The 26,003-nt window shown below is 38.0% G+C and overlaps 1 protein-coding gene and 1 long non-coding RNA gene across 2 annotated transcripts in view; one reads left to right on the top strand and one right to left on the bottom strand.

Annotated features, from left to right (window-relative positions):
- Window positions 1-17,478, top strand: part of LOC116584298 (glycophorin-A-like) — a 35,484-nt gene extending 18,006 nt beyond the window's left edge. Inside the window, exons 3-7 of the mRNA XM_032332394.1 lie at window positions 6,477-6,572; window positions 9,500-9,538; window positions 11,479-11,564; window positions 12,974-13,047; window positions 16,057-17,478. Coding sequence (XP_032188285.1) covers window positions 6,477-6,572; window positions 9,500-9,538; window positions 11,479-11,564; window positions 12,974-13,033 — 281 coding nt within the window. The 3' untranslated portion in view covers window positions 13,034-13,047; window positions 16,057-17,478. The remainder of the gene's footprint in view (window positions 1-6,476; window positions 6,573-9,499; window positions 9,539-11,478; window positions 11,565-12,973; window positions 13,048-16,056) is intronic.
- Window positions 1-17,961, bottom strand: part of LOC116584299 — a 172,142-nt gene extending 154,181 nt beyond the window's left edge. The window contains exon 1 of the long non-coding RNA XR_004283145.1: window positions 17,743-17,961. This is a non-coding gene — a long non-coding RNA (uncharacterized LOC116584299). The remainder of the gene's footprint in view (window positions 1-17,742) is intronic.
- Window positions 17,962-26,003: the final 8,042 nt, after the last annotated feature.

The raw sequence follows: 26,003 nt of genomic DNA, 5'->3' as shown, positions 1-26,003 counted from the left end.
GAAATGTCAACTGTTTGGGAAAGCCGTGTGATATGGTGGGAAGAGCATGGAGGAGGATGTTAGGAAACTGGACCTCTAGTCTCCATTCTATCTCTAATGTGTCCTGGGCCCACATGTCACCCCACCCTTTTGGTGCACTGGGAACAGAGACGGGGGCCTTCCCATGCTCCCTGACTCAACCCAGGGACGTCTCAGACTGGTAGAGTTTTAGTGAGCAACGGTGAGATCCGAGCAGTGAGGAGAAGAGACAAAAGAGGTTAATGTTCTGGAACAATTCAAATAGTATATAAGTATGAGATGATACAATCATGAAAATTAGAAATCTTCACCATTCTGGATGGCATATATGGATTCATTCATGACACCCTTCCCGAACCTAAAATTAGGTGATTCAATTCCAGTCACTGTAACGTACTTTTTAAGAAGTACCGTAGCAGGGTGCCTGGGTGATTGGTTAAGCCTCTGCCTTCAGCTCAGGTCATGGTCTCATGGTCCTGGGATCGGGCCCCACATGGGGCTCTCTGCTCAGAGGGGAGCCTGCTTCCCCTTCTCTCTCTGCCTGCTTCTCTGCCTACTTGTGATCTCTCTCTGTCAAAATAAATGAAAAAAATTAATAAAAAAAATAAAAATAAAATCCCCTTATTCACAGAAATTTTGCAGCTTTGGGTAACTATATATGTCCACAGCTGTTCTTTAGCTGATTAGGGCCCAAGGACTATGGGAGAGTCACACAAAATTGAGGGCTATTGCTGCCGAATGTAAGCATCAAAACATTCTTGACAGTTGTTAGGGGTACGTAGTATTGTGGAATTTTAGTTTCCTTACTTTGAATATTGAAAGTAGTTTAAGCACCTGAGAATGTACAAAAGGATACTTCTTTTGTTTCTCCTAGGTGACATTTTTCAACCTGAGGATAGTGTATTTAATTTGAAGTGATTGATAAAATGTTTCAAATTGCCCCATGTGAATCTTAAAAATAACCAGCAAGTTCTTTAAAATTTAACTACATGCTAAAAATAGAAAAACTTATGTGAGTGAGCAAAATTATTAATCCTTCGAGCTAACATTTTTTGGTAGACCATGTGTTTCTGTAAAAGATTCTGAGCCCTCCTCGTTCTGCTAACAAGCACACAGGTTAATGACTATTGAAATACAGATTTTTTTTTTTTTCTGAAAATGGAAGGAAAACTACAACAAAGATCATTTTATAGATCTGTTCCGGATACTTGATTGTTGAGAAAATGAAGTTTAAAAAACATTTTTTATCAAGTTGCTCTTAGGGCATTTATTTGCTATATTTATTTTCTTACTGTGTTGGTGACTTTAGGTGAGTATAATAAGAAATTGCATCAAAGCAACTAATTCTGGAGAACTAAGGCAGGTATTTCTAAGAAGAGAAGTGGAAAATTTTGGCCTCAAATAAATTTGGCCACCAATCAGGTTTTGTAAGTGTGCAAGTAGAACACAACATTTGCAGTTGGGACTTGAATCAAGTATACGCAATTTTTGGAAATTACCTCAAGGACTTTGTTTCTCTAAACAATGCGTTGCCTTCAGTGTTAGATGTTCCTGAGTTCTGGCTAGAGTTTAGGGCCTTGGGCTTCAGCCTTTACTTCTTTCGAAAAAAATTTCCACTAAATGCTCCTTTTCCCTGAGAAATAGCTTTTGGAGAAGAAAGACATCTATTTGCCAGAGGCTGAAAATGGTTTTGATAAAGTTCAAATTTTATTTTAATAAGGTCTGTCTCCATAAGCATCTTCTCATTTCAATAACAGCAACAACAAAAAGTTATATATACTTTGCTTATACATTTATAATTATTTTTTTCCCCTTCTCTGACTTTGTTTAAAATTCAAAGCACTGGGGCACCTGGGTGGCTCAGTGGGTTAAAGCCTCTGCCTTTGGCTCAGGTCATGATCTCAGGGTCCTGGGATCGAGCCCTGCATTGGGCTCTCTGCTCAGCAGGGAGCCTGCTTCCCCCCCCCCCCGCCCCGTCTGCCTTTCTGCCTACTTGTGATCTCTCTCTCTGTCAAATAAATAAATAAAATCTTTAAAAAAAAAAAAAACACAAAGCACTAAGGTACCGGTTTTAAGAGGTGTTCGATCCTATTCTTGGGTCTTTTTTCCTCCACAACATACTGTCATTTTCTACTTGTTATGCCCTCAGATTATACGTCTTCTCTGCCAAAAAGCAAGGCCAAGTAGTGATAAGGACCCTCAGTGGAAAGGAGTGCCAGGTTACAAAGGGACTGCTTATCTTGGCCGCCCCTGAACACAGGGTTCTCCTTCTTGGGCATGCTCTTTTCCTCCACATCCTTCAGCCTACTATAGACAGTGATCTCCCGCAAATGAAGATTTGCTTCAAACCCTTTATTGTCCTTCCACTGTTTTAAGGATAAAGTCCGAATTCCCTACCAGGGCCCATGGCACACAGGGCTCTGCTAAGCTCTTCAGCGGGTTCCTTCACTCCCTCTCTGTATTGCTTCTCTTCCCATTTGTGTGACAGCCACTTAGATATTTGCAGATCCCTCAGCAATGTCTCAAATTCCTGGGCATGGCTGGCACTGCTGACTCAGTACCTAAATGTCCACACAGTCGAAATCCTAGAGTTCTTGCAAGATGAGTTCCAAGAACACCTCCCCGAGGTCTTTCGACCTCGTCCTCCTCCCCATAGAATGGACCACAGCCTCTTTGGGGCCATCACTTCACTTCCAGAGAAAACACATTATAAGACTTAGATCAAATCGTTGTGCCTTTTTACTAAGCTGCAATTTCCTTGCTGGGAAGACCATGACTTATCGATTTATTGATTTATTGATTCATTTATTTCTTGTGTTCTTTGTACATAGCACAAAGTAAGCGTGCTAAAACACCTTCATGAACTAATGAGTAAATGAATGAATACCCAAGGTTCCCAGTAACCGAGGGGTCCTTGGAAGAGGTATCTGGATTCCAAACAGTCAGTCATAAGATTTCACTAAGCCTTTACCACACCATGCCAAGCACTGGGGACTTGATAGAGTTTGTGGTACAAGGAGTGGAGATAAGAAAGGACCTTCAAAGAGAAATGGTATTGAACTGAGCCCCAAGAAGCAGACAGCTAGGTGAGATGGGGGATGGGAGAGGATACCTCAGACAAAGGGAAGAGGAGGCACAAAGTTGCGGGTATGGGAAATAGTATGGTACATTTGAGGAACCAAGAGGTGTCTGGCATGGCTGGAGCCTAGAGAAAGAAGATTGAGGGACAAGCCATAAGATGGGGAGACAAGTGGGGGGCTGGAACAGGTGGGGTCTTATAGGTGTTCAGAAAAGAGGAGGGGGCACCTGCCCATAGATTGAGCATTGCCCTAACTGACTCCTGCAAATCCCCACTCAGGTAGACCATGATGTCCTGTGGAAGAGTTAGGAAACCTGGAGGAGGGCGTATTTGTGTTCACAGACAAAACTCCTCCATGGCTTTGGTTAAATTTTTAACATTTTCAGTCTTTTAACACTTAAAAACTTTGGTATGGATTGTTTTATTTTTCAGTTTTAGATTTTTTTTCTGTTTTAAAAGTATGGGGGCGCCTGGGTGGCTCAGTGGGTTAAGCCTCTGCCTTCAGCTCAGGTCATGATCCCAGGGTCCTGGGATCAAGCCCTGCATCGGGCTCTCTGCTCGGCGGGAGGCCTGCTTCCTCCTCTCTCTCTGCCTACTTGTGATCTCTCTCTCTCTCTCTTTCTGTCAAATAAATAAATAAAACCTTTAAAAAAAGTATGTGCATGTTATTGAAATGTTGAAAATATTTTGTTGCTCGTCTGTGAATGCATTTTTTCAGATATGCTTGTACTCATTCTGTAGGTGCCTCTTTGCCATATGGCTTATTTAATTCATTGTTATTTTATTTTAGATGCAACCTAGAAACTCACTTGGTTGTTCCTCTATAAGAAATTGGCTAAAAATTTATAACTATTAGTATTTCACTAAATACATATTATGTACAAAACACTGTTCTAAGGCTGAGGGGATTCAAAATGAGCTAGCCCTGGGAACTAGCAGCCCTGGAAACAAGTTTTATGTCTCAAAAGAATCCATTTCGTGTTCTAAAGTGATTACAAATGTATGTCCTACCTGTAAATAATTATACTGAACGGAAAGGTGTAAAGGAGATGTAATAATCAAGATATTAAATAATTTTTGTTCATTAGGTATCCTTTTTTATATTTTTACATACTTTCATTGATTCTTAATAAAAAATATTTTTTCCATAATTTTGATTTCAATATTTGTTGAAACTTAAAATTCCTATCATCAGATTATTGTTAAAAATGTTTTTTCTTATATTATCTTTTAAAATCATCACACCTGAGTGTTGAAGATGAACCTAGAGATATCTGTAATTTATCATACTATTTAGTTCATTTTGTATCAATTGTTTAAATACATGTGATGAATCAGGTAATAGAACCAAGTCAAGCAACAAGATGAAAACTGAATTTATAGGAGAAGAGAAAACATTGCAGATAGTTTGGGGACAATGATTCCTGCCTGCACAGGATTCACTAGTAGCTGGTAGAAAGAGGCAGGTCTTGGTACTCAGTCCTTGAGGAGACTGACCATAAATGTCAAAGATATTTTTGAGTTCTTTTCTCCAGGAAATGTTGAGCATTTAGCTGAGGTGACAGTATCTCTGGACAATGTCTGCAGGTGCTCGACCACCCCCTCTTTGTTGTACCTGAGCACAATTTCCTGTCTCTAGAATGTCTCAAAGGAATAAGCAGAGATACATGCCCAGAGTTTAGTATGCTGATGGTTATCTAACAATGCATAAAAATCACATAAATGCTCAAAGTCAGAGACTGATGACTAAACTATGGTACACTCATACAGTGGAATACTATACAGCCATTAAAAATATTGTCATAGAAGAATATTAAAAAACATAGGGTACATGATTGTAGTATATATATTTTAAACACTATGTACATATTTATACATACTTAAACAAAATGAACCTATATTTAGATGCATAGCTAAAAGTTCAGATGACTATATACATAATGTTTATTTATTTATTTTTATTGTTTTATGTTGGTCACCATACAGTAGGTCATTAGTGTTTGACATAGGGTTCCATGATTTATTATTTATGCATAACACCCAGTGCTCCATGCAATCCATGCTCTCCTTAATACCCAGCACCAGGCTAACCCACCCCACCACCCCTTCCCCTTATAAAACCCTCAGCTTGTTTCCTGGAGTCCATAGTCTCTCATGGTTCATCTCCCCCTCCGATTTCTCCCCCTTCATTTTTCCCTTTATTTGAGAGAGAGAGATAATGAGAGAGAGAGCATGAGCAGAGGGGAGGGGAGAGGGAGAGGAAGAAGCAGACTCCCTGCTGAGCAGGGAGCCCAACACTGGGGTTATGACCTGAGCTGAAGGAAGACCCTTAAACAACTGAGCCACCCAGGTCCACTGGATTACTTTTGTAATAAAAAAAAAAACCATTTAATTTATAAAAGTCTTATAATGCATAAATTTTATACTTATAAAATTTAAAAATATAATTGTTTTGTTATAAAAATAAATTTATAATATATTTAAAGGGATTTTCAAAGGATGTATGAGAATACACATCTTATATACATGTTTTTGTGTTTATATGTTTTTATTCTAAAGAGTAACCATGGCCTAGAATTCATTGCATCACTTGGTTATCTGGATCCCCAGCCAGTAATCTTGGACTGGAGCCAGTATTTCCTACAGTTCTATTATAATTCTGAAATGCTACTTTTGAAGGAGAAAAAAAAAGCATGGGTGGGGAGCCTTGGAATTGACTCACTCTCTATCCAACAAGAAGAAAATTGAGTTTAATCATGTCTTGGTTTTAATTTTTACCAGGGAAGTAGAATTGTACCAAGGAGGTGGAGAAAGGGAGGCATGTGACAGAACTTTGGTCTTATGTCATCGTCATGAGTCTCTCCCTTTCTTTTTTTTTTAATTAAATTTAAAAAAAAATTTTTATAAACATATAATGTATTTTTATCCCCAGGGGTACAGGTCTGTGAGTCGCCAGGTTTACACACTTCACAGCACTCACCAAAGTCTCCCTTTCTTTAACATTGACAATTTCGCCAAGTTATGGAACATGACATGCAAAAGCAGCTTCCAGTCTCTCTTCCCTTTATAAGAATGGCAGCAATAATAACCAACATGTATGTCACATTCTTTATGTGCCAACTATTCTACTAACATGTGTATGTAAATGTACATATATGGAAGAAACTACTTTAGTTCTTACAAGGACATTTTGAGGCAGATTTTAGTGCTTTACACAGGAAGTTAAGATACACTTTCTTCATCTGTAAGCCCCTGCTATGTAGAAATTCTGGAGCTGCCACTGAGAGGGACATGGGATAAATTTGCCTTGTATGATACGCTCTAGAGTCCACTCAGTCACCTCATTGCTGATCTTCTTCTCAACTTCTGTTTTCTACAGCCTCGACTCCCCCAGTGAAGCCATCACCTAGCCCTCCTAGTATAAGACAAGCCTCTTCAGATTTTACACACCAACCACCCCCAGACAGGAGAAAAAGTATGTTCATTTATAAATTTTTTTTTGTAATTCAAGTATAGTTAATGTACACTATGGTATTAGTTTCAGGTATACAATATAATTATCACAAGAAATGTACTCTAGGGGCACCTGGGTGGCTCAGTGGGTTAAAGCCTCTGCCTTTGGTTCAGGTCATGATCCCAGAGTCTTGGGATCGAGCCCCGCATCCTCATCTCTGCTCAGCAGGGAGCCTGCTTCCTCCTTTCTCTCTGTCTGCCTCTCTGCCTGCTTGTGATCTCTGTCTGTCAGATAAATAAACAAAATCTTTAAAAATATATATATATATATACTCTTAATCCCCTTCACCTATTTCACTACTTGTGGAAATGCAAGCTGGTGCCACCACTGTGAAAAAAGCAGTATGGAGTTTCCTCCAAAAATTAAAAAATAGAAATACCATATGACCCAGTAATTCCACTACTGAATATTTACCCGGAGAAGGTGAAAACACTAATTTGAAAATATATATGCATCCTTATGTTTACTGAAGCATTATTTACAGTAGCCAAGATAAGGAAACAGCCCAAGTGTCCATCCATAGATGGAGGGATAAGGAAGATGTGGTCTGTATGTACAATGGAATGTTACTCAGCCATAAAAAAAAGAATGAAATCTTGCCATTTGCAACAATGTGGATGGATCTACAGGGTATAGTGCTAGGTGAAATAAGTCAGTCAGAGAAAAACAACTACCATATGATTTCACTCATACATGAAATTTAGGAAACAAGGAAAAAAAGAGAGAAACAAGAAAAACCAGGTTTGTTTATATTTTAAAATAGTTACCTTTGGAGTTAATTGTTATGATGCAACTCTATTTAATTGGACCTGTCACTGTGGCAAAACTGTGACCAACACTGAGAAACAACCCTAAGTAGACACCATCCCTACTCCAGAGGAATTCTCACCTCTGGAATATCTCACAGAAATAATACTGTGGGCTAAAGAAATTAAAACAATCTAGCAGAGTTCATAAATGCTGACTGTGATCATGAAATGGTAGGCCAGATGGAAGGGATCTCATCGTGCAGTGGTGAGGATGGCCTGGGGTCAAACCATGCAGGGGTCAGCTATCCTACCTGCTGACCCTGAGTGAAGTTCCCCAAGAGGTTTCTATCCCCTTCATTTTTGGGCCCATAATTCTCATCTTACAGTATTTCTCTAGAGATCAAATAAGAAGATGTATGCAAAATTTCCTCACCCCAAGCCTATCGTAATATCGTAATACCTAATATCGTAATGCCCTAGTAAGTCATGCTGGGTACTGAGAGAAGGGCCATTAGGTCACATTCACTGCCTCTGGCTATTTTTATCAGAAAAAGAGGATAACATCACCAAAGCCAGTTGAAAGTGGAAAGGGAAAGTATCTCTTGTAGGTGGGTTTAGGCAGGCTATTCCAGATTTTTCCCTAAAGATTTTATTTATTTATTTGACAGACAGAGACCACAAGTAGGCAGAGAGGCGGCGAGGTGGGGGGGGGGGGGGCGCCGCAGGAAGCAGGCTCCCTGCTGAGCAGAGAGCCGGACGTGGGGCTCGATTCCGGGACCCTGAGACCATGACGCAAGCGGAAGGCAGAGGCACACCCATTGGGCCACCCAGGTGCCCCAGGCTACTCCAGATTTTTTAAAAAGGCTTAGAAAATACCTTGAGAAGCTGCAGGATCATTAGCTAATAGAAACACGGAGAAAATGCTCTGGGATAAGCGGAAGCAGCAGATTTTAAAAACAGAGACCTGCGAAGGAAAATTAGGCTGAGGGCTGGGAACTAATTATTGGGCTTCTGTGTTCAATGGAACAAACAATCTAATTTTCAAAGTCACTTCAATGTGAAATCAATTGATGGTGTCCAACTGGAAGGCATTAAAATGTCAAACATAGACACGCAGTGCTACGTGCCCTGAATCCTAGAAATAAAGGCTAGCATTGGGGGCCATTGTAAGTGTTTTCATGCATTACCTAATTTCACCCAAAGAGATAGGTATTATAATCTACATTTGCCTAAGAAATTACTAAAGCACAGAGCAATTAAGGAACTTGTCCAAGGCCACATAACTAGTGAGAGAGATTCCTGTGACTGAAACCCCACCTGTTTCGCTCCTGAGCTCGTATACTAACCATAATTACCACCTGCCATGAAGAAAGAGAGCACAACCCCCAATTAATCTTTAAACATAACCTCTAAAGAATGACCCAATATAACCAAGTCCCTGATGACATGATAACATATGATGCGATATGTTATTTGTAATAACTAAATTCAAGAAAACGGTAAGGCTGTGGTAGTCTTAGTACTTCGAGACATAAAATGGTGTTGATGACTGCAAAGAAAGAAATGTCATCGGGTTAATACTAGTAGTACCTTAAGCTGCATTGAGGCAGCAATGCTAGAAACTTCTGCAGATAGGGAATCCAGTCCAACTGTTGACAAAAGCTCAGATGAGACACAATAAGGATTTGGATTCAGATGGTGGCTGTGGCCTAAAACTGGAAAATTGATACCTGACATGATCTCTCTTGGGTTTGGGCTGAAACTCATGTGGGGTGATGGCTCATTGGGTCTTCTTTCTTCTCCCCATTTTTTCATATATTTTTAAATGCACTGCTTTTTGTAGATGTCAATAAGTGGTTCTTTCAGTACTTTCTCATACCCTTTCCTTCATTTAAGAAGATGGTTTGCTAATGTCTGATCCATGAATACCTGTTGGGTAGTTGAAAGTAGATAGTGGAATTACTGATGTTAAAACTGACCCATCACCTCAGAAGGTTTACTAGTTAACTGTTTAAAATTGAACAGTAGCTCCCCAAACACAGTTAATAAAAAGAAACCCACTAAACAATAATTCTAATATGGAACTTTAAAGATAGACTCTATGTATTCTGACTTTATTTTGAAATTTTGTGTTTTTAGAAGCAAAGGAACAAATTGTCCACCCTTTCTCTGAACCAGGTATGTTAATACTCAACATAAAATAACAATAATTGCATCTTATATGACACATTGCTAGTTCCAAATGCCGAAGAAAATAAGAAACGCCAATTTTTAACTTTTTAACTTATTTAAAGATTTTATTTGCTTGAGAAAGACAGAGTGTGGGGAGGAGCAGAGGGGAAGGGACAGGAAGAATGAAAGGATCCCAAGCAGACTCCATGTTAACCATGGAGCCCAATGTGGGGTTCCATCTGACCATTCTGAGATCATGACCTGAACTGGAACCAAGAGTCAGAGGCCTAACTGACTGAGCCACCCAGGCACCCCAAGAAGCAGCAATTTTTTTTTTAAGATTTTTAAAATTTATTTGACAGAGAGACATGGTGAGAAAGGGAATATAAGCGGGGGAAGTGGGAGAGGGAGAAGCAGACTTCCCGCTGAGCAGGCAGCCTGATATGGGGCTCAATTCCAGGACCCTGGGATCAGAACCCAAGCTGAAGGCCGATGCTTAACGACTGAGGCTCCCCTGGGCGCCCCCAAAAGCATCAGTTTTTAAAACAGAAGAAGGCATATTATTAACTTTCATGATATAAAATTGTAGAGGCAAGCAAAATACACTCTTTTTAAAATTAAAATATGCATTTCTTAATTTCCTAAATATTTTGGAACTAGCAGTACATAATTTAGAGTTTTTTAGCTTTCTAACCAAGCATGGGTACTTGAGAAAAGTCTCATAGGAGCTTATAAAACCATTGAACATCCTTGTTTCTTACTTGTAAAGAAAGCAAGGAGCTTAAAATCATCTGATTACTTGGCACATCTCAGGAATAAATATAAATAAATAAATAAATAAATAAATAAATAAAATTTATTTGCAAATAAATAAATATCTCAATCCTGATTCATTCGGGGCCCTACGCCACCACTTTGGGGTTATCCTCCCAGCCCTCTCTGACTGGAGGACTGTCATCCCCACTTCTTAGGTGCTGCTGTGGATCTGGCATTAGTTGATTTATGTGCTCATTTACTATTCAGCCTTTCTAAGCCTCCCTTCACACTTGGCCTGCATCCATTCTTCATACGAGAAAAATGGATTGTAGAACCGAATCACCAGCTCGTGAGTTAAAGCTACACGGACAGGAAGGCTGGGCAACACCTGTGGCAAAAAAAACCTACATTTACTTTTTAAAAAATCAATAATAAACCTTTCAGTTATAAATGGGCCAAATAAATATGCCCTTTTACTTGTATGTCTAGCCTTCAGTTCTATTTACTTCATTTGAAAGTAGAAGTACTCATGAATAGGCAAGACTACCTATAACTTAAATTTCACTTAAGTTTCAATTTCATTGAAACTTAATGAAACTGTTTCATTAAATTGAAACTGTTTCATTCTCAACATGTAAAAGATTTGAGAAATATTTTTAGTATACTTCCAGTATAGGGTATTTTGTATATTACATTAGAACTATACTAATTAGTATACATATTTTATATACTAGGGTATATTATATTGAGTTATTTCCTCCAAAACTGCTGATTCAATGATCTCCCCAATACCCTTTGTACATCAAGACATTATTTTCTCTCATAACTTTGAAAATATGAGTTTGTGGTTTCTTCCATATCGCCGCAGGATGTCCACATGGCTTTTCTCCATAATTATGCCTGTGAGGTCCTGTCCAGAACAATAGGAGTGAGTTGAACTCTGGAGACTTGTCGTCATTAGATGTGTGACCTTGGACAAAGATGTTAGTACTCAAAGTTCCAGTCTCCCACATGGTTACTGTGAAAAACCTAATTTTTGAAAATATATAGCATACATGAAAGTATATTAATGTATTTTCCATAAAATGGTAAAGTGATATTACCCTGATTTTACCTATTGTATTTTTAAGTTGATATGTGGTAGTTTATCTCATACTTTTGTAATTTTCTGTTCTCTTTTTCTCCCTCAGTGATAATAGGGATTATTTATGCAGTGATGCTTGGTATCATTACAGTTATCCTCGCAATTGCCTTCTGTATTAGCCAACTGACAAAGGTGAGAATCCAGTTTTTAATTTTGCTGTAAGTGCTGGTGTGAGCAACTCTATTCCTTTGGGTTCAGATAAACTCAAAGAGAAACTAAACTGCATAAAACTCCATCTTTTTCAGCCATACACGTAAAAGTCATGGCTATTCTAGTGGATTTTTTTTTTTGCATTTGCCCTATAAAGGAACCCAAAATATAAAACTGTCCCCCAGTTTCTAGTGAAAAATTTTCCAAAGTTTTTGCCTCACTTGATTTAGTATACTTTGATGGATATACATAAAACAGGCAAATTTCCAATTACATATGTACTTTGACTTGTGTTTGCAAAATATTTAAAATAACATGATATATCTACATATGTTTAAAACTTTTGCTCTTTTTCAGTCTCATATTTCCTGGTACATATTCATCAAACCCCACCGACATGTTTTCCAACATGGGTGATTTTTTTCATCACTAAAGCTAATTTTAAATCCATGTGACACAGCATTTCAAAGCACATAACCTTTACTCTAACTTGCGACCTCACATGTTTAAAACAAAATTTTGTGTGTGTGTTTCTGATGCCATAATTAGAACTGTAATCCTAGATCGATAGGTATCTGGTCACCAAAGAACGATACGGTTGAGCTATTGTTCATCTTCTCTTCTTGATCTCTCTTTGTGTTCTCCACACCTTAGCCACTATGTATATTCTTTTAAAAAGGCTTATTTAGAGGGGCAACAACTTTGCAATGACAGGGATGTAACAACAACTTCTATTAGGTGACTTCTATAATGGTCCAAACCTATGATGGATTATCATTGCTACATGTAAATGTATCTTTTCTAAAGAATACTTCTTAGTAAAAGTCATTGAGAATGTTTGCTGTGATATGAGGGATGTAGTAAAGCTTGAATGTAAGGTAAGTCCTCTGGTCTGCTATACAAATACTGGGGGAAAATCATCTCCTTGTGTTTGGGTGTATATGGCAAAATGAGTTGTCTTGTCTCTTGGCTGATGATCTAAAATCAGAAAAGTCATTAAAATACTTAGTAAAAATCAGAGAAAATATTCCATTTGTATATAGAAAAATTGGATCATAATCAGTATGCTAAGAGACCTTACCTCTTTTTAAAAAACTTTCCATTTTAACTTTTCATTACAGCAGGGAAATATGAAAGTCAATGTTTGGGGGTAATAATTCATCTATGAAATATCAAATACTATTTGAAAGACAATTACAAGTTGAAATCAGTTTGCAAGTATCTATGAAATTGTGAATTTTTCCAAAAGTAACCTCTACAAAACACATTTTAATCAAGAGAAAACAAACGTTAACCAAAAACAAAAAGATTTGAACTTGAGGCATTTTTCTTTATATGGTCTTAAGTTTTGAAAATTGTGGCATTAATATTTGTCTGATTTTTATTCATAGAAACGTTCACTTCCTGTCCAACATTCGTCCCCGGAAAATGCAGACTTTGAAGTTCTATAGAAACAAGAACCTAGGTTGGTGCTGATATTCTTAATATCGTTTGCCTTTTGGGGAGGGAAATAAATTAGTTACTTCTTTCTGTGTTGGGAAGTTTATGCCCAATTCGTATTCATTTACATTCTATTTCATCAATGTTACCTCTGGAAGATGTTTTTTATGGGAACATTTGTCTTCAGCATAGTGAAATTATCCCTTAGGCACAAAGTTTCTTTTTTATTCTAAAAAAAAAACCTAAAACAAATGCTATAAGTAAAAGCAAAAGTTAAGTTCTTTTGTATACTTCCTATTTTCCAAACTGCAAGGGTGTGTGTTTAGGAGACCCTACAGTGGATATAGTTTAATAGCTCCTGATCTACAGCCAGACCTGGCTTTGAATCCATACTCCAACACTTAACTAGCTGTGTAACCGTGAGCAAGCTTCTACTATGGAGATAATGATAGTTAATGTGGAGATCACTTAATATGGACATAATGATAATGTTTCATGAGGATTAAGTGAGCTACAAGAAGTAAGCATTTAGAAGAGTTCTTGACCATAGTAAATGCTAATGCCTGTTAGCTGTAATAAGTGATGTAGGCTCCACACCCGAATGACCTTCTCTGCACAAATGGCCAGTTCCTTGGCCCCCGTTTTTACCTCCACCTGCAGGTGCTAAATAGATACACAACACCTGGAAAACTGCAGGTCAGTTTTGTTCACACAGAGCAGTATTAGCCTACACAGTGGTTTTTAAAAAGAATATTCATTTCCAACTGAAGAAAAATAGGAGACTTTTAGGTTAAAAAAAATTAGTTCTCTCTTACAGAAAAAAATAAAATGTCGATTCTAACAGTGTTGGAACCTCTGTACCAGCATGAGAGCAATTCCTAAGAATTGCTAAGTAGTGGTTGCTGCCTCAGCTGTTGGTTTAAATACCAAGACAATTCCATTTATTTCATTCATGATGGCCTCTTGTATATTCTTGATGATGAGTATATAGTTCCTATTAGATGTCACCTGAAGCATAAATCCAAGTGATGTCTATCTTGGCAGATGTCCACCAAGAATGAATCTCTCTCTGTGAGGCTCAAGCAAAAAGGACCTAACTCCCCCTACAAAACTGACTAGGGTTTTTCCATAATTACAAAAACTCATGACAGGGGCACCTGGGTGGCTCAATCAGTTGAGCATCTGACTCTTGGTTTCAGCTCAGGTTATGATCTCAGGATCCTGAAAGCCAGCCCTGCCCGGACTCTGAGCTCAGCGGGGAGTCTGCTTGACATTCTCACTTTCCCCCACCCTCTGCTGTCCCCGTGCTCTCTCTCTCAAATAAATAAATAAAATCTTTTAAAAATTCACGATAGGACTGAAGAACTATAAATTTTTGGATTCTAGTTTTAACCTGGGACTAAGCACCTGTCTTCAAAGGACTTGCTGGGTTTCCTAGAGTTTGGAGTGGCGAAAGAAAGTTTTAAAGATTCACTCCAGCTGCATAACCTATTAGAGCAGGACTTGCCTCATCAAATTATCTTGTGGATTGTCCTGTAAGTTTAACTGTGATTATTACATAATTCCTTAGTCCCAGGAAGGTCATGCTTTGTAGAGTAAATTCCATATACAAAGTTCTTAGCAAAAAGGATTAGTAAAACCCCATCGGCTGATACTTAAAGTTTGAAGTCGGGCGCAGAACCACTTCATGCACAAGGATACTTTGTTTTAGGACTTGCAGGTAGAACTAATATCTGTAATTTTTATCTACATAATGCATTATTTTTTAAAAAAAATGTTCTGATGCTGTTTCTAAACGGAGTGCTTACCACCCAAAACCATGAACATTACCCAAGGCAAGACAAGGCATCTTGGGGCAGAAGGACAACATGGCAAATGGCATGGGAGAAGACAGAATATGCTTCAGGGAATTATGTGCATTTCTACATTAGCAAGATGAATGCTTTGGTTCCCAGTTCATGCCTCAAATATATGGAAAAGACGGGGAAAGTCAGATGAACCAGATTTCAGGCTTTTTTCATTTCCCCATATTGGTGCAAATGAAGTTATTAAGTGTGTCTCAGAAAATTAGTGAAATGGTTATAAAATCTGATCCCATCTCACAGGAAATATTGGGAAATACATAAGAGTTTCTAAAAATACTCTAGTCCTGTTTTTGTAGCATACTGCTGTAAAGAAACATAGAAGTCAAAGACAATAAGAGACAGAGGGACGTGCCCTATAAATGAGAACTGGAAATGTTGGGGGGTAAAGTATTAATTACTTTAATCCCCTGAATTTGCATGTAGTTTTTGCCTGCTAGGAAGTAAGAAGAGTTGGATCTGAGTTAGCTGTCCTTGGTGGCAGCTCATTTCTCACAGGAGAATGTTTGGGATACACAGTTCCTCTGATACCCCAAAGGAAGAAAACTGTAGAGAACACTGTTTAAACAAGAGCAAAAGCTCTTCTCACCCCTTTAATGCACTCTCCAGAAGTAACACAAATTCAACTTTGTAGCCAAGAAAGGTTGAGCATCAGGTTTGATGAAAGAGACCAACCCTGCTCCCTTTCCCCATATGTTAGTATCAGAGAGGAATTTAGATGTGAGGTGCTGTACAGACTTCTCCTTGCTGATGTCCAAGGAACAAAGTTATTCCCATAGAGATTATAGATGAGGGAGATTGCCTTAGATTCAGAGACCTATATGTAATTTAACTCACTTATCAGTTGCTGCCTTCCCACTATATTCAGCCCCTATACAAGTTTCGTGTTGGCATCTCATCTCTGTAGAAATTAGGAGCAGAGTAATTATGTTTGTGCCTTATCTAAGGCTTTTAGAATAGATTTTCTAAGAATCCTTTCTTTACATGTTTTTATTTTATAGTGCTAATCTGAAAGAAAATTCCTTTCATTCAATATTTACAGTTATATTCAAGGACAACTCTGTGAGAATGTAGAATTCTAAAGTGTATTTTATGCATTAATTTCCTGTTTTGCTTAAATAGAACTGTGACTCATACTATTGCTTTTTCCCCCTCTCTATAATTCTCCACAGAAAAGTAATTCATGAGAATCTGATCCTTAAGCCAAATTTTGGAAGAAGTCAAAGACACAAGACTTCAGTCAAATGAAAAACGAACGTGTGAATTACATACTCCAATATATTGTATACCTTCCTACGCAGTACAACTTCAAGATGAAAATTTCATCATAAGGAGTCCAGTGACTCGATGATGGAAAATGTCTCTACTCATTAACATTACAAAATGAAGAGCAATTATTTCCTTTTATGCATGCTTTTGTGTGTTAGTGTTATTTTTATAATTAATTGATTTAGAATTCTGATGCCCAAACTCCAGTTGACTTCGTCTGTAGTTCTTTATGACTTATTCTATTTTATTACAGTTCAGTGATTGTGCTGTCAAATGAAAAGCTTGTAATGTCTGGATGGTATTAAGTTCTCATCCCAGAATTCTGAGACTTGTCATTGTTTTAAATATATTAAGGGGACCTGAAATCCTAATATTTCTTTCCACTGCAAGATGGGGTAGTACACCGATGATAATGATATTTTAGTTACACTGATAAGGCTTGTGTTTGGAGATCCCTTACGTACACACGTGCATAAACACATACATTACAGATAACATAGATATAGATGTATAAAATGACATTCACGTTCATCCTCTAATGCAAAAATTGACACAAAAAGGTTTTCCCACTTGAAGAGGTGAGATGTTACACATGTGTGAATGACCTATTTCAAGGAATTTGTCTGACAGTCAAGTGTGAACTCTTTTTTGGTTCCACTGGCAGAGTTATTTATATAAGAGGTCATGGAGTCCTGACAAAGAAAAGAATTAATGACATTTCCTTGCAAACTTAATAATTCTCTAAATGCAGTATAATGAAACTGAGTAACTCTATAAATGCAATAAGAAGGGCAAACTTGACAAGCAGGTGAATATGCTAATAGGTTGTCCTGTATTCTCATTTGAATTCTTTAATCTATCCAGTCCTATTTTCTCTTTAGGAAAGCTTCGAAAATTAGCCTAAATAATCCAAAAGAAATTTCTAGACATTAGACGATTGCTTTGTAACCATAGAGCTATCACTCATTTATAACAAAACTTAAAAAGCAATATAAAAACAGAGAGTGTGATTGTCTACTTCCAAATGACTAAAAATCCATGTGGCTTTTTATTGTGTGATAATTAAGTAAATAATATTATGTACATATTTGGGCTCAGCAAGTTCAATTTTTTTTTAAATAAATTACAAAGTCTAAATTTTAACCTACTTGTTTGTTCTGAGAGGGTTTTTGTGTGAAATTGAAAATAAGGGCAGATTTCTGTTGTTACATATTTTTAAAAGTAGTTTAACCGTATTATTAGGTTAATTTAATCTACTGAATTACTCAAGCACCAAGGCAATTTGAAATGTACTTTTTTCAATAAAAACAAAATGTTGAACCAAGTACAGGAGAGTTGGCTTGTCTCTAATTTACAAGTCAAAGACAATAGACTAGAGTGGCTGTCCCTTCTCAACAAGAGCAAAAGAACTCAGAGAATAATTAAAGTATGAATTCCTTTAACCTCCTGGAACTCTTCCAGTTAATTTCTCTACACTTCTATCTGTGGACTTTTCACTATTGCAATTAATGTTTGTAGGAGGAATTTCCTTTACGGTCTTTGTAGTTTAATAATTCAATCAGCCTAAGACTATCATGAAGAAATCTTACCTTGGAGGCTGACATGAATGGTTCATGTTGAATTTCTTAAAATTGAGACCCGAATCAGGGGTGGGAATAGAGCTGATAAGAAAATTTGATCCTTCAGTCCATATGTTTGCTTGTGTAGGTGTGAGCAGGGGGTTTCCACGAGGGGAAATGAATGGAGAAAGACGAGAAATTTGTGAAGGAAGAACATGGGGAAGCCACGGAATGACAAGGTGGAAGGGCTATTTCAGTAAACTCATATGCAGCAATAGATCAACCGCCTTCTGCTTTCTTCTCAGTATTTGTCTTATCAAAGGCAGCACATTTCTCATAGGAAATTCCTAAGAGCCAAATGTCATTCAAACAAAAAGCAATACAAAATTCTACCCAGTATCGTGCACAAGCCTGTCACAGCATCAGGGGCTATCTATGTAATGAGTATCTCGGGTCCTCAGCTCTGTTCAGCGGGTGTATGTGCACGGGCAGCTTCCCGATAACCCGCTTGCAGTTTCTAGATGGAAACATGTAGTCTGAATCCTCACGGCATTTGTGCATCTTGTTTTGTTGTTGCTGTTATTGTTGTGAATTTTTTTATTGTGTTATGTTAGTCATAAAACAGTACACCGTTAGTTCCTGATGTAGTTTTCCATGACTCATGGTTTGCATATAACCCTTGCTGCTCCATGCAGTCCGTGCCCTCCATGAGACCCAGCACCAGGCTCACCCACCCCTCCCCACCTCTCCCTTTCTAAAACCCGCAGTCTGTTTCCCTGGAGTCCATAGTCTTCTGCTGCATTTACTATGGTCTGAATTCTATCCCCTACTTAACTGTGAGTCCTTGGGTGCAGGGACTTTAATTCATTTTTGTGATTCCTGTGAGGCTTCACAAAACCTGCTCTTATTTCAGGATGCTTTTCTTAATATTTAAAATGACATTATTCCTAGTGCTACAAAGGCTTCATCTGGCATGGTATGGAAAGAGAATCAATTTTGGATCCAGAGTTCGAACCCTTGCTTGTTTACTCACGCAACTTCAGTTTCCTTATCTGCAATGTGAGGGTAAGACTAACTGCCTTGCAAAAATGTCTTGACATTGGTGTGAAAATGAGGCATGGAGGGCATGCCCAGCACCCAGGAGGTGCTCAATAAATGGCAGCTCTGATTAACATCATCTGTGACGAACTCTTCCTTACTCGCTACCAGCAAGGCAGCATTGAGCTCTATAGCCAATGCACTTTAAATGCCCTGTGGAAATATTTAGCCTTTGAAGGCTATTCCCACCTTTCTTTTTGCCATATCATTTTTTGTTGGACAAAACAGGAAAGTCAGTATTTCTTATCTTTTGTCGCTGGAATATGACAATATGCGTTTTTCACTGAGTAGACGTATGAAACGAAATCAGTTGCCTTTTAGATTTCAGTTGTCATCAGTAGCTTTAAAATGTTACTTGACAGTAAATTGAAAAGGTAAGTTTGTTTTGAAGACAATAGGTTTAGAAATATAGGTTCTCGGTGATAAAGGAAGTAATTACTAATTTTCATCATTTTTAAAATGTCCAACAAACTCACTCACTCAGTGTAGGTTTTGTAATTGGGGGGTGGGGGGAAAGCCTTCCCTACTTGTACATCTGACTTGCTTTCTTTCTTTTCTTAGAGAATTGGTCGGAAAGCATATGAAGATTCAGAGTGTTATGAAAAACATTTTTGCCATTTGTGCTTAACAACCAATAATGGAACCAACCTATAATTTAAATATTGTGTAACTTCAAGTGTCAGTTACAGTGTATATAATTTACCAGATAAAAATTTCCTCAAAGTAAGAAGTCAAAATTTTTGGATATTAAACAACTATTAAACTGACAGAAGCATAGCCATTCTTTTTGGAATAACTGATTCTACTGACTTTTAATCCCAGAAAGTTTTGATCATGTTGACACATTCTCTTTGCAACTAATAAATCATTGAACACTACAACAAAAACTTATGATGTACTATATACTGGCTAACTGAACATTTAAAAAAGACACATTCTCTTCAAAAAGAGAATTCTCTTTTCTAATTCTGGGTGCTTTCTGGATTCATAAACCTTCCTAAACTGTCTCATCTCCTTAAGTGAACTTGTTGTGATTATAACAATGATTTGTTTCATTTTGCTACCTACATAAATGTGAACATTGGCAGTATATGTCTTTTTTTATATGTTTTAGATTTTAAGGTTTCAGCAGAAACAAGTTTGAATTTTTTTCCTTTTTATTACCATAGCACCATAGTACAATCATGCATTCAAGAAATATTTTGCCATTTAAATTTATTTTAAACACAGGCTTCATGGATAATGATATGTTAATATTTATTGAGCATTTACCATGTGCTAAACACTATTTTAAATGCTTAGTGTGATCTTTACAAAACCCTTGAGCTAGGTACAAGTTTATTCTTGCAAACATAGAAAATAGTATGTTTACTCCCAACCACCACAACAAAAATAAACATGCATAAGTTAATAAGTTCAGAAAAAATGTGCAGTAATATTCAATAGTTTCTTTTTTCTTGTTGTTAAGGAGAACTAATTTAATATGAAATGGTACCAACGTTGCAGGATCCTGTTGAATATCTCGAAGCTAGAGCTCTCTGTTAAAACTGAACACCAGCGACATCTTGGTATTGCACCATTGTCCATATCTCATGAAACACATTTGTGGGTGTGCTCGATATGTGCTGTGACTTGGCAAAAATCGTCCTTGAAAACTGAAGGATAAATGTTCAAATAAAGTGCAAAACAGAAAAATTCATTAATAGAATAACTTGGTCTGTACACTTTAAAAGGAAAGTGATCCTATTTTCTTTAATATGCTGTTGACTTAAAAACTATTTTCTCGTATTAAGACATGTATTAGTTTGATACAATGTTAGGAGCAGGTATATATATGATCTTCCATGAGCTCAACTTATTTCACATCATTTAAATCCTTGTTTGAAAGAATCAGGCTACTTCTTCCTCTTAGAGACCTAAGGAATAGCAGTGTTGGCCCAACAACAGAAGGCAAAAAATCATGCATCTGTTTCCCCCTCACACTAAGTCTTCTAGAAGATAGTGTTTATACCCAGATATCTGATAGCCACCCCATTCAGCAGTGGTTGTGCTTCCCACAGGGGCTTATACAGAAAACCCAAAAGGAAAGCAAAAGAAACTGTCATCTCTCTCACCGGGACCATTGGAACAAAAGGTACAGGAGTTATGTTGCCCATTTCCCCTGACATATAACAGTTCTTTTCCACTTTTAAAGCTCTATGTAATGATATACAGTCTTCTATGTAATGATAACCATGTCATAATTTTTTTAAAAATCTTTAATTATAATTTGCTTTGATCTCCTCACCTCAGGGTTATTACAAAGCTTCCCATATATGGGAGTCCAAGTTCCCAGCAGTCTCCCCTTATTCTTGTTTAATACAGCTCTATTGCATGACCTCTCGTATCATGTGGTTTACTCTCCTCTTACTTGCAGCGTGTACTGTGAGAGTCTCAAGGGCAATACACAGGATCTTCATGTCATGGCTCCTCCCCTGAGCTCAGAACAGAACCTACCACAATGACTCATTATTACTTATATTTCTAGTAACTCTTCTTGAAATCAAAACTTGGATAGACCAAGTGGTGCCTGCATGGCTTACTTGGTTAAACATCTGATTCTTGATGTCAGCTCCGGTCATCTTAGGGTCATTAGATTGAGCCCTGTCTCTCTCTCTCTCTGTCCCTCCCCTGCGCAACACATGTTCTCTCTCTTTCCCTCTCAAAAAAAAAAAAAAATTGAAAACAAAATCTAGGGTAGACCAAGAGTTCTTTTTTTTTCTTTTTTCTCAAGTTTTCTGCAGACATACTTGGAAATGAGAATAATACTGTGTTTCCTGGTAGTTTGAAAAAGTTTTTTCAAGTGACAAATACCTGATTTTTGGATTTATAAGAATGGCTTTTCCCACAATTCCTCTACTAGGATTGGAAAATGGACTTGAATCCTAACTCTTCCGTCTGGTTGCTGACCACTTGGATAGCCCTCTTCCTGTGAGCGATACTTCTCTGTATCCCCCAGACCTGATGTGGTTGTGATTCTGAACCTAATCAGGTTATCCGTTGCCCTCCATCTGAGTCTGAGTATTGTCAATGCCTGAACTTCCTGCTACATTATCCCACCCACTAGAATGTATGTGGTTTTAATTAGAGCAATTTAAGACCCCAAACATAATGATGTTAATACATAGGAAGTTTATTTTTCTGTTCAAGTAATGGTACAGAAATATTGCAGGTCTGTGGGGAACAGAGATTATCCTTCACATAGTCATTCATGGACCTAAGCTGATGGCATCTTTGCCATCGTCAAAATCGGTTTCCAAATTTCCCTTGAAATTACCATTCCAGAAGAGGGAAATAATAAGTAGAAGCACATACAGGATGTTTAATCCACCCCTCCCATGAATTAAGAACCGAAAGGAAGGGATGGGGAATGGCTGCTTCTCGACTCATATTCTATTCTCTACTATTCAGTCACACCACCACACTTAACAGCAAGGGAGTCTGGGAAAACTCAAGCCTTGTGCTCAGGAATAAAAGTAGAACAGATTTTAACGGGCAGCTGGCAGTTTCTACCACAACTCATGCCTCTGGTCACGACATACTCATGTATGCCCTTTATTCTCACACACATATCATACTCTTCTCCCCTCTGTTAATGCATGCAGCTCAAAGCCCAGGACCTCTTGGTCATATACAGTTTTCTCATCAGGCTGAAAGGTAGTTTCTCCTCATCAGACAACCAACAAGCTAAGAAGTCAAGTTTTCTTCCCACAGCTATATCCAATACACAGTGATGGAGCTAGGACATCTGCAATAAAAATTAGTCATCCAAAAAGAGATGAATGTGAAACACACATCAGTCATTGGTCCGTGGCACTGAGAGAATCTGATGGGCAAACACTGTGTAGGCTCCTGAGCAGGATATGGAAGTGTCTGTTGTTCTCTATAGCAATATGCTTTGCACTTGGCTTTGCACTGAGTAAGTTCTTCCTGGTCATTAGATTCCATGGCCATATTTGAAGTGAATGTTGCGCCCTGCTTATGAGCTATACAAATTTGGTAGCACATTTTCCAATGGTGGTAGGGTTGATTTATAGAGAAATAGGAAAAAACTTTTTCAAGCCAGGCTCAAACTTACTGTGGCAACACAAATCCCCTAGAAAATAAAGTGACTTCTGTTCAGCTTGCTTTCAGTCAGCTCCATTTTCCTGTAACTACATCCAAAGTTATATCTGAGACAAAATTCTAAATCTTTTCATTTCTTTGTATACTTGCATTAATCCTTGCCTCTAACTTAATGACAGCTTCTTTGAGCCATCTTAAATAATGGGTTATAATGAAAAGCAATATTCTTGATGTGCTCTCAGCCCCAGGGCTGAGTTCTTTGGTTAATGAGAAACATTGATGTCTTTTTCAGTCTTATCTGTCCCACTGTTTTAGGCCCAAAGCATTTGCTTTCCACAACACTTTGAGATTCTTAATTTCTTCTTGGATCAGCCAATTATTTCCTAAACTCATTTTTGTTATAATATTGTTAAAAGCTGTGACAATTAACAAACACTAAAACTTGGGCTCTTTCCAACCATCTCCTAAGCTATAGACACAGAAGGCACATAGTAATCCCTTCCAGGTTATTGTAGACAGCACTCACCAAATAACTTACATCGACATAGCATGACTAGTCCACTTCCCTAAAGTAATATCTCATTCTTTGTCTCCTGACACCAAGATACTAAATCCATGTCATATATTTCAGGGTTTTGCTATGGTAGCATCCCCATTCTTGTATTAGACAGGCTAAATACTACAACAAGCAAGACCAAAGTTTTAGGTTTCAGCACAATTAGAGTTCATAATTTTGCTCATATAACTGTCCAGTGTGAATCTGAGAGGGGATGGTAAATGATTTCTGCTCCATATAGTCATTCAGGGTTCTAGGCTTACCATTCCTCTTGCTCTGCAAAGTCATCTTTCCAATCACCTAGCAGGGGGGAAGAATAGAAGGACATTCCCATGAGTTTTTCTGAGACAGACTGTCAAGTGGGATAAATGGTAACCTTCACTCCCATGCCATTGGCCAGAGTTAGCTGCATGACTACAACTAAAGGTCGTGGAAACTAAGATTTGTTTTAGCTGCTATCTTGAGTAATATGTTACACAGGGGCAGTGGTAGTTGACATTCTTCTTCCTCTTTTTCTAAAGGGATTATGTCTGAACTTGTGTGCCCATTTAGAATAATGTTTCCTATAATTTTTCACCTATAACCATCATCAACCTTTCCCAGTTGCTGGGGTATTTTTTTTTTTCATCATAAGCAGTAGTTGAATCCTATCAAATTTTTTTTCTTTCCTACAGCTATTTACAAAAATTTGTAAATTTTAATCTTTCCTACTCCTGTAATTATCATTTGAGTACAAATGCACCTGATTTCAAGCCCAGGTTTTCCCACTACAAAAGGATTTGGCAACTACGCATTAGAAGCTTCTGTGCAGCATGGAAGTGAAATTGTGCATAGAAATGACTGTAATGAAGGAGAAATCTTGATGCACATTGCCAGTGAAGTACCACAGGTGTTCCAGGAATTGAGATGAAGGAGAAAGATCATGTTCAACTGTAGGTTTCAAGAAAGACTGAAGGGGTTAGAGATGGGAAGTAGACATACAGAAAAGTATGAAGCCTAAAGTGGAAGTCAAGTTTGAGAGAGCAGCCTGGTGGTGGATCAAAGGTACACCCGGGGAACCCTAATGCAAGTCACACCTCTCTAAGTCAGGTCAAAATACACCTTTCATTCAAGATAGCACAATGATCAAGTGAATATATATTTTCTCCTTTCTAAGCCTCCTTCTAATCATAGTAAATGGTAACAAAATTTAAAGAACAGAAGAAAGAATAACAACATACGGATATTTCAGTAAAGATCTAGAAAACTAAAAACAAAAGAGAACAGTAACTGGTGAATTAGAAAGGAAGAGGAGATGTGATTTGTGCAATAGAATTTCCCCCCAAAATACCCCAAATAAGTTCTTTAGAGAATAACAAGACTGCCTGTGTGAATTTTTATTTCTAGGACCTGAAATGAGTAGTGGGGAGAGGCTGGAACAAAGAATGGTTGCCAAATAGCATTGTGGTTAAAAACACAGTTCTTACAGACAGGACACATAGGTTCAAATCCAAGCTCTACCATATACTAGTTGTGAGGTCTTGAATATACTATTTAACCTCTCTGTGCTTCATTACTTTTATTTGCAAAATAGGGTTGATAATCACAATAGTACCTTCTCAACACGTGATAGTGAGGAGTGAACGAGTTCATATACACAACATTTAGAATAGTGCCCAGGGCAATCCTAGTGATCAATTAATGTCAGTATTATGATTTTTATTATAATTTCATGAAAAAACATTTGTTACAGACATGTACATGTATTATCTTGATGATTTGTTCTTCTCAGTCCATTTTTAAGATTTTAAACCCAGTAGGATAAATGTGAAGGAATGAAGGTATGAACAAAGCCAAGAGCAGAGAATGTGCAGAAGAGGGAGGGAGACTTCAGCCTGCATCCTAGCTGCATGGTGGTCCAGACACAAATGAAATAACGCGTGAGGGATGGCAAAGGAATGTCCCAGAAAAAAAATGAGATTTAGTCAAGTATCCCAAGTGCCTGGCTGCTGAAATGGCACTGTGATTAAAAATAAAGCAAAAGAGCAATTTTATTATTCTGTGTCCTCCATGAGGACAGGGACTGCGTTTATTTCAAATTTTGTCTCTAAGGCAGGGTTTTTGAAAGGCTTCCATTGGTATGAAGTGAGCTCAATTATAATTAACCTGCCTGGAATTTAGAGCCTTCCCTCAACAGTAAAGAGAGGGATAGGCATAGGGTAGGAACCCACAGAGGAAGGCCTGACTTCCAAATGATCTCTGGAGACTCCCTGTCATCTCAAAGACAGGGCAGATCTGAGTCAGAAATCTCTAAGGGGCTCCATGACACCCTCATGCCTATGACACAAAGTTAAACCAAAGAGTCTCGTGTCACATGTAGTCCTCCCCCTCCTCGTCCCTCACACGAGACACACTGACAGCCTTGCCCTGGGGTTGAGGGTAAGGGATGTCTGAGCTTTCATTTCTCCTATCCTAAAAGACAGGGTATGGCAAGGCCCTGGCCATGTGTCACCTGCCTTCCCTTGATGGACAACAAAAGACTGTCACAAAGCTG

This window comes from Mustela erminea, chromosome 2, assembly GCF_009829155.1.
Source record: "Mustela erminea isolate mMusErm1 chromosome 2, mMusErm1.Pri, whole genome shotgun sequence".
Taxonomy (NCBI): Eukaryota; Metazoa; Chordata; class Mammalia; order Carnivora; family Mustelidae; genus Mustela; species Mustela erminea.
The sequence above is the reverse complement of the archived record's forward strand: the minus strand, read 5'-3'. Positions and strand labels throughout refer to the sequence as shown.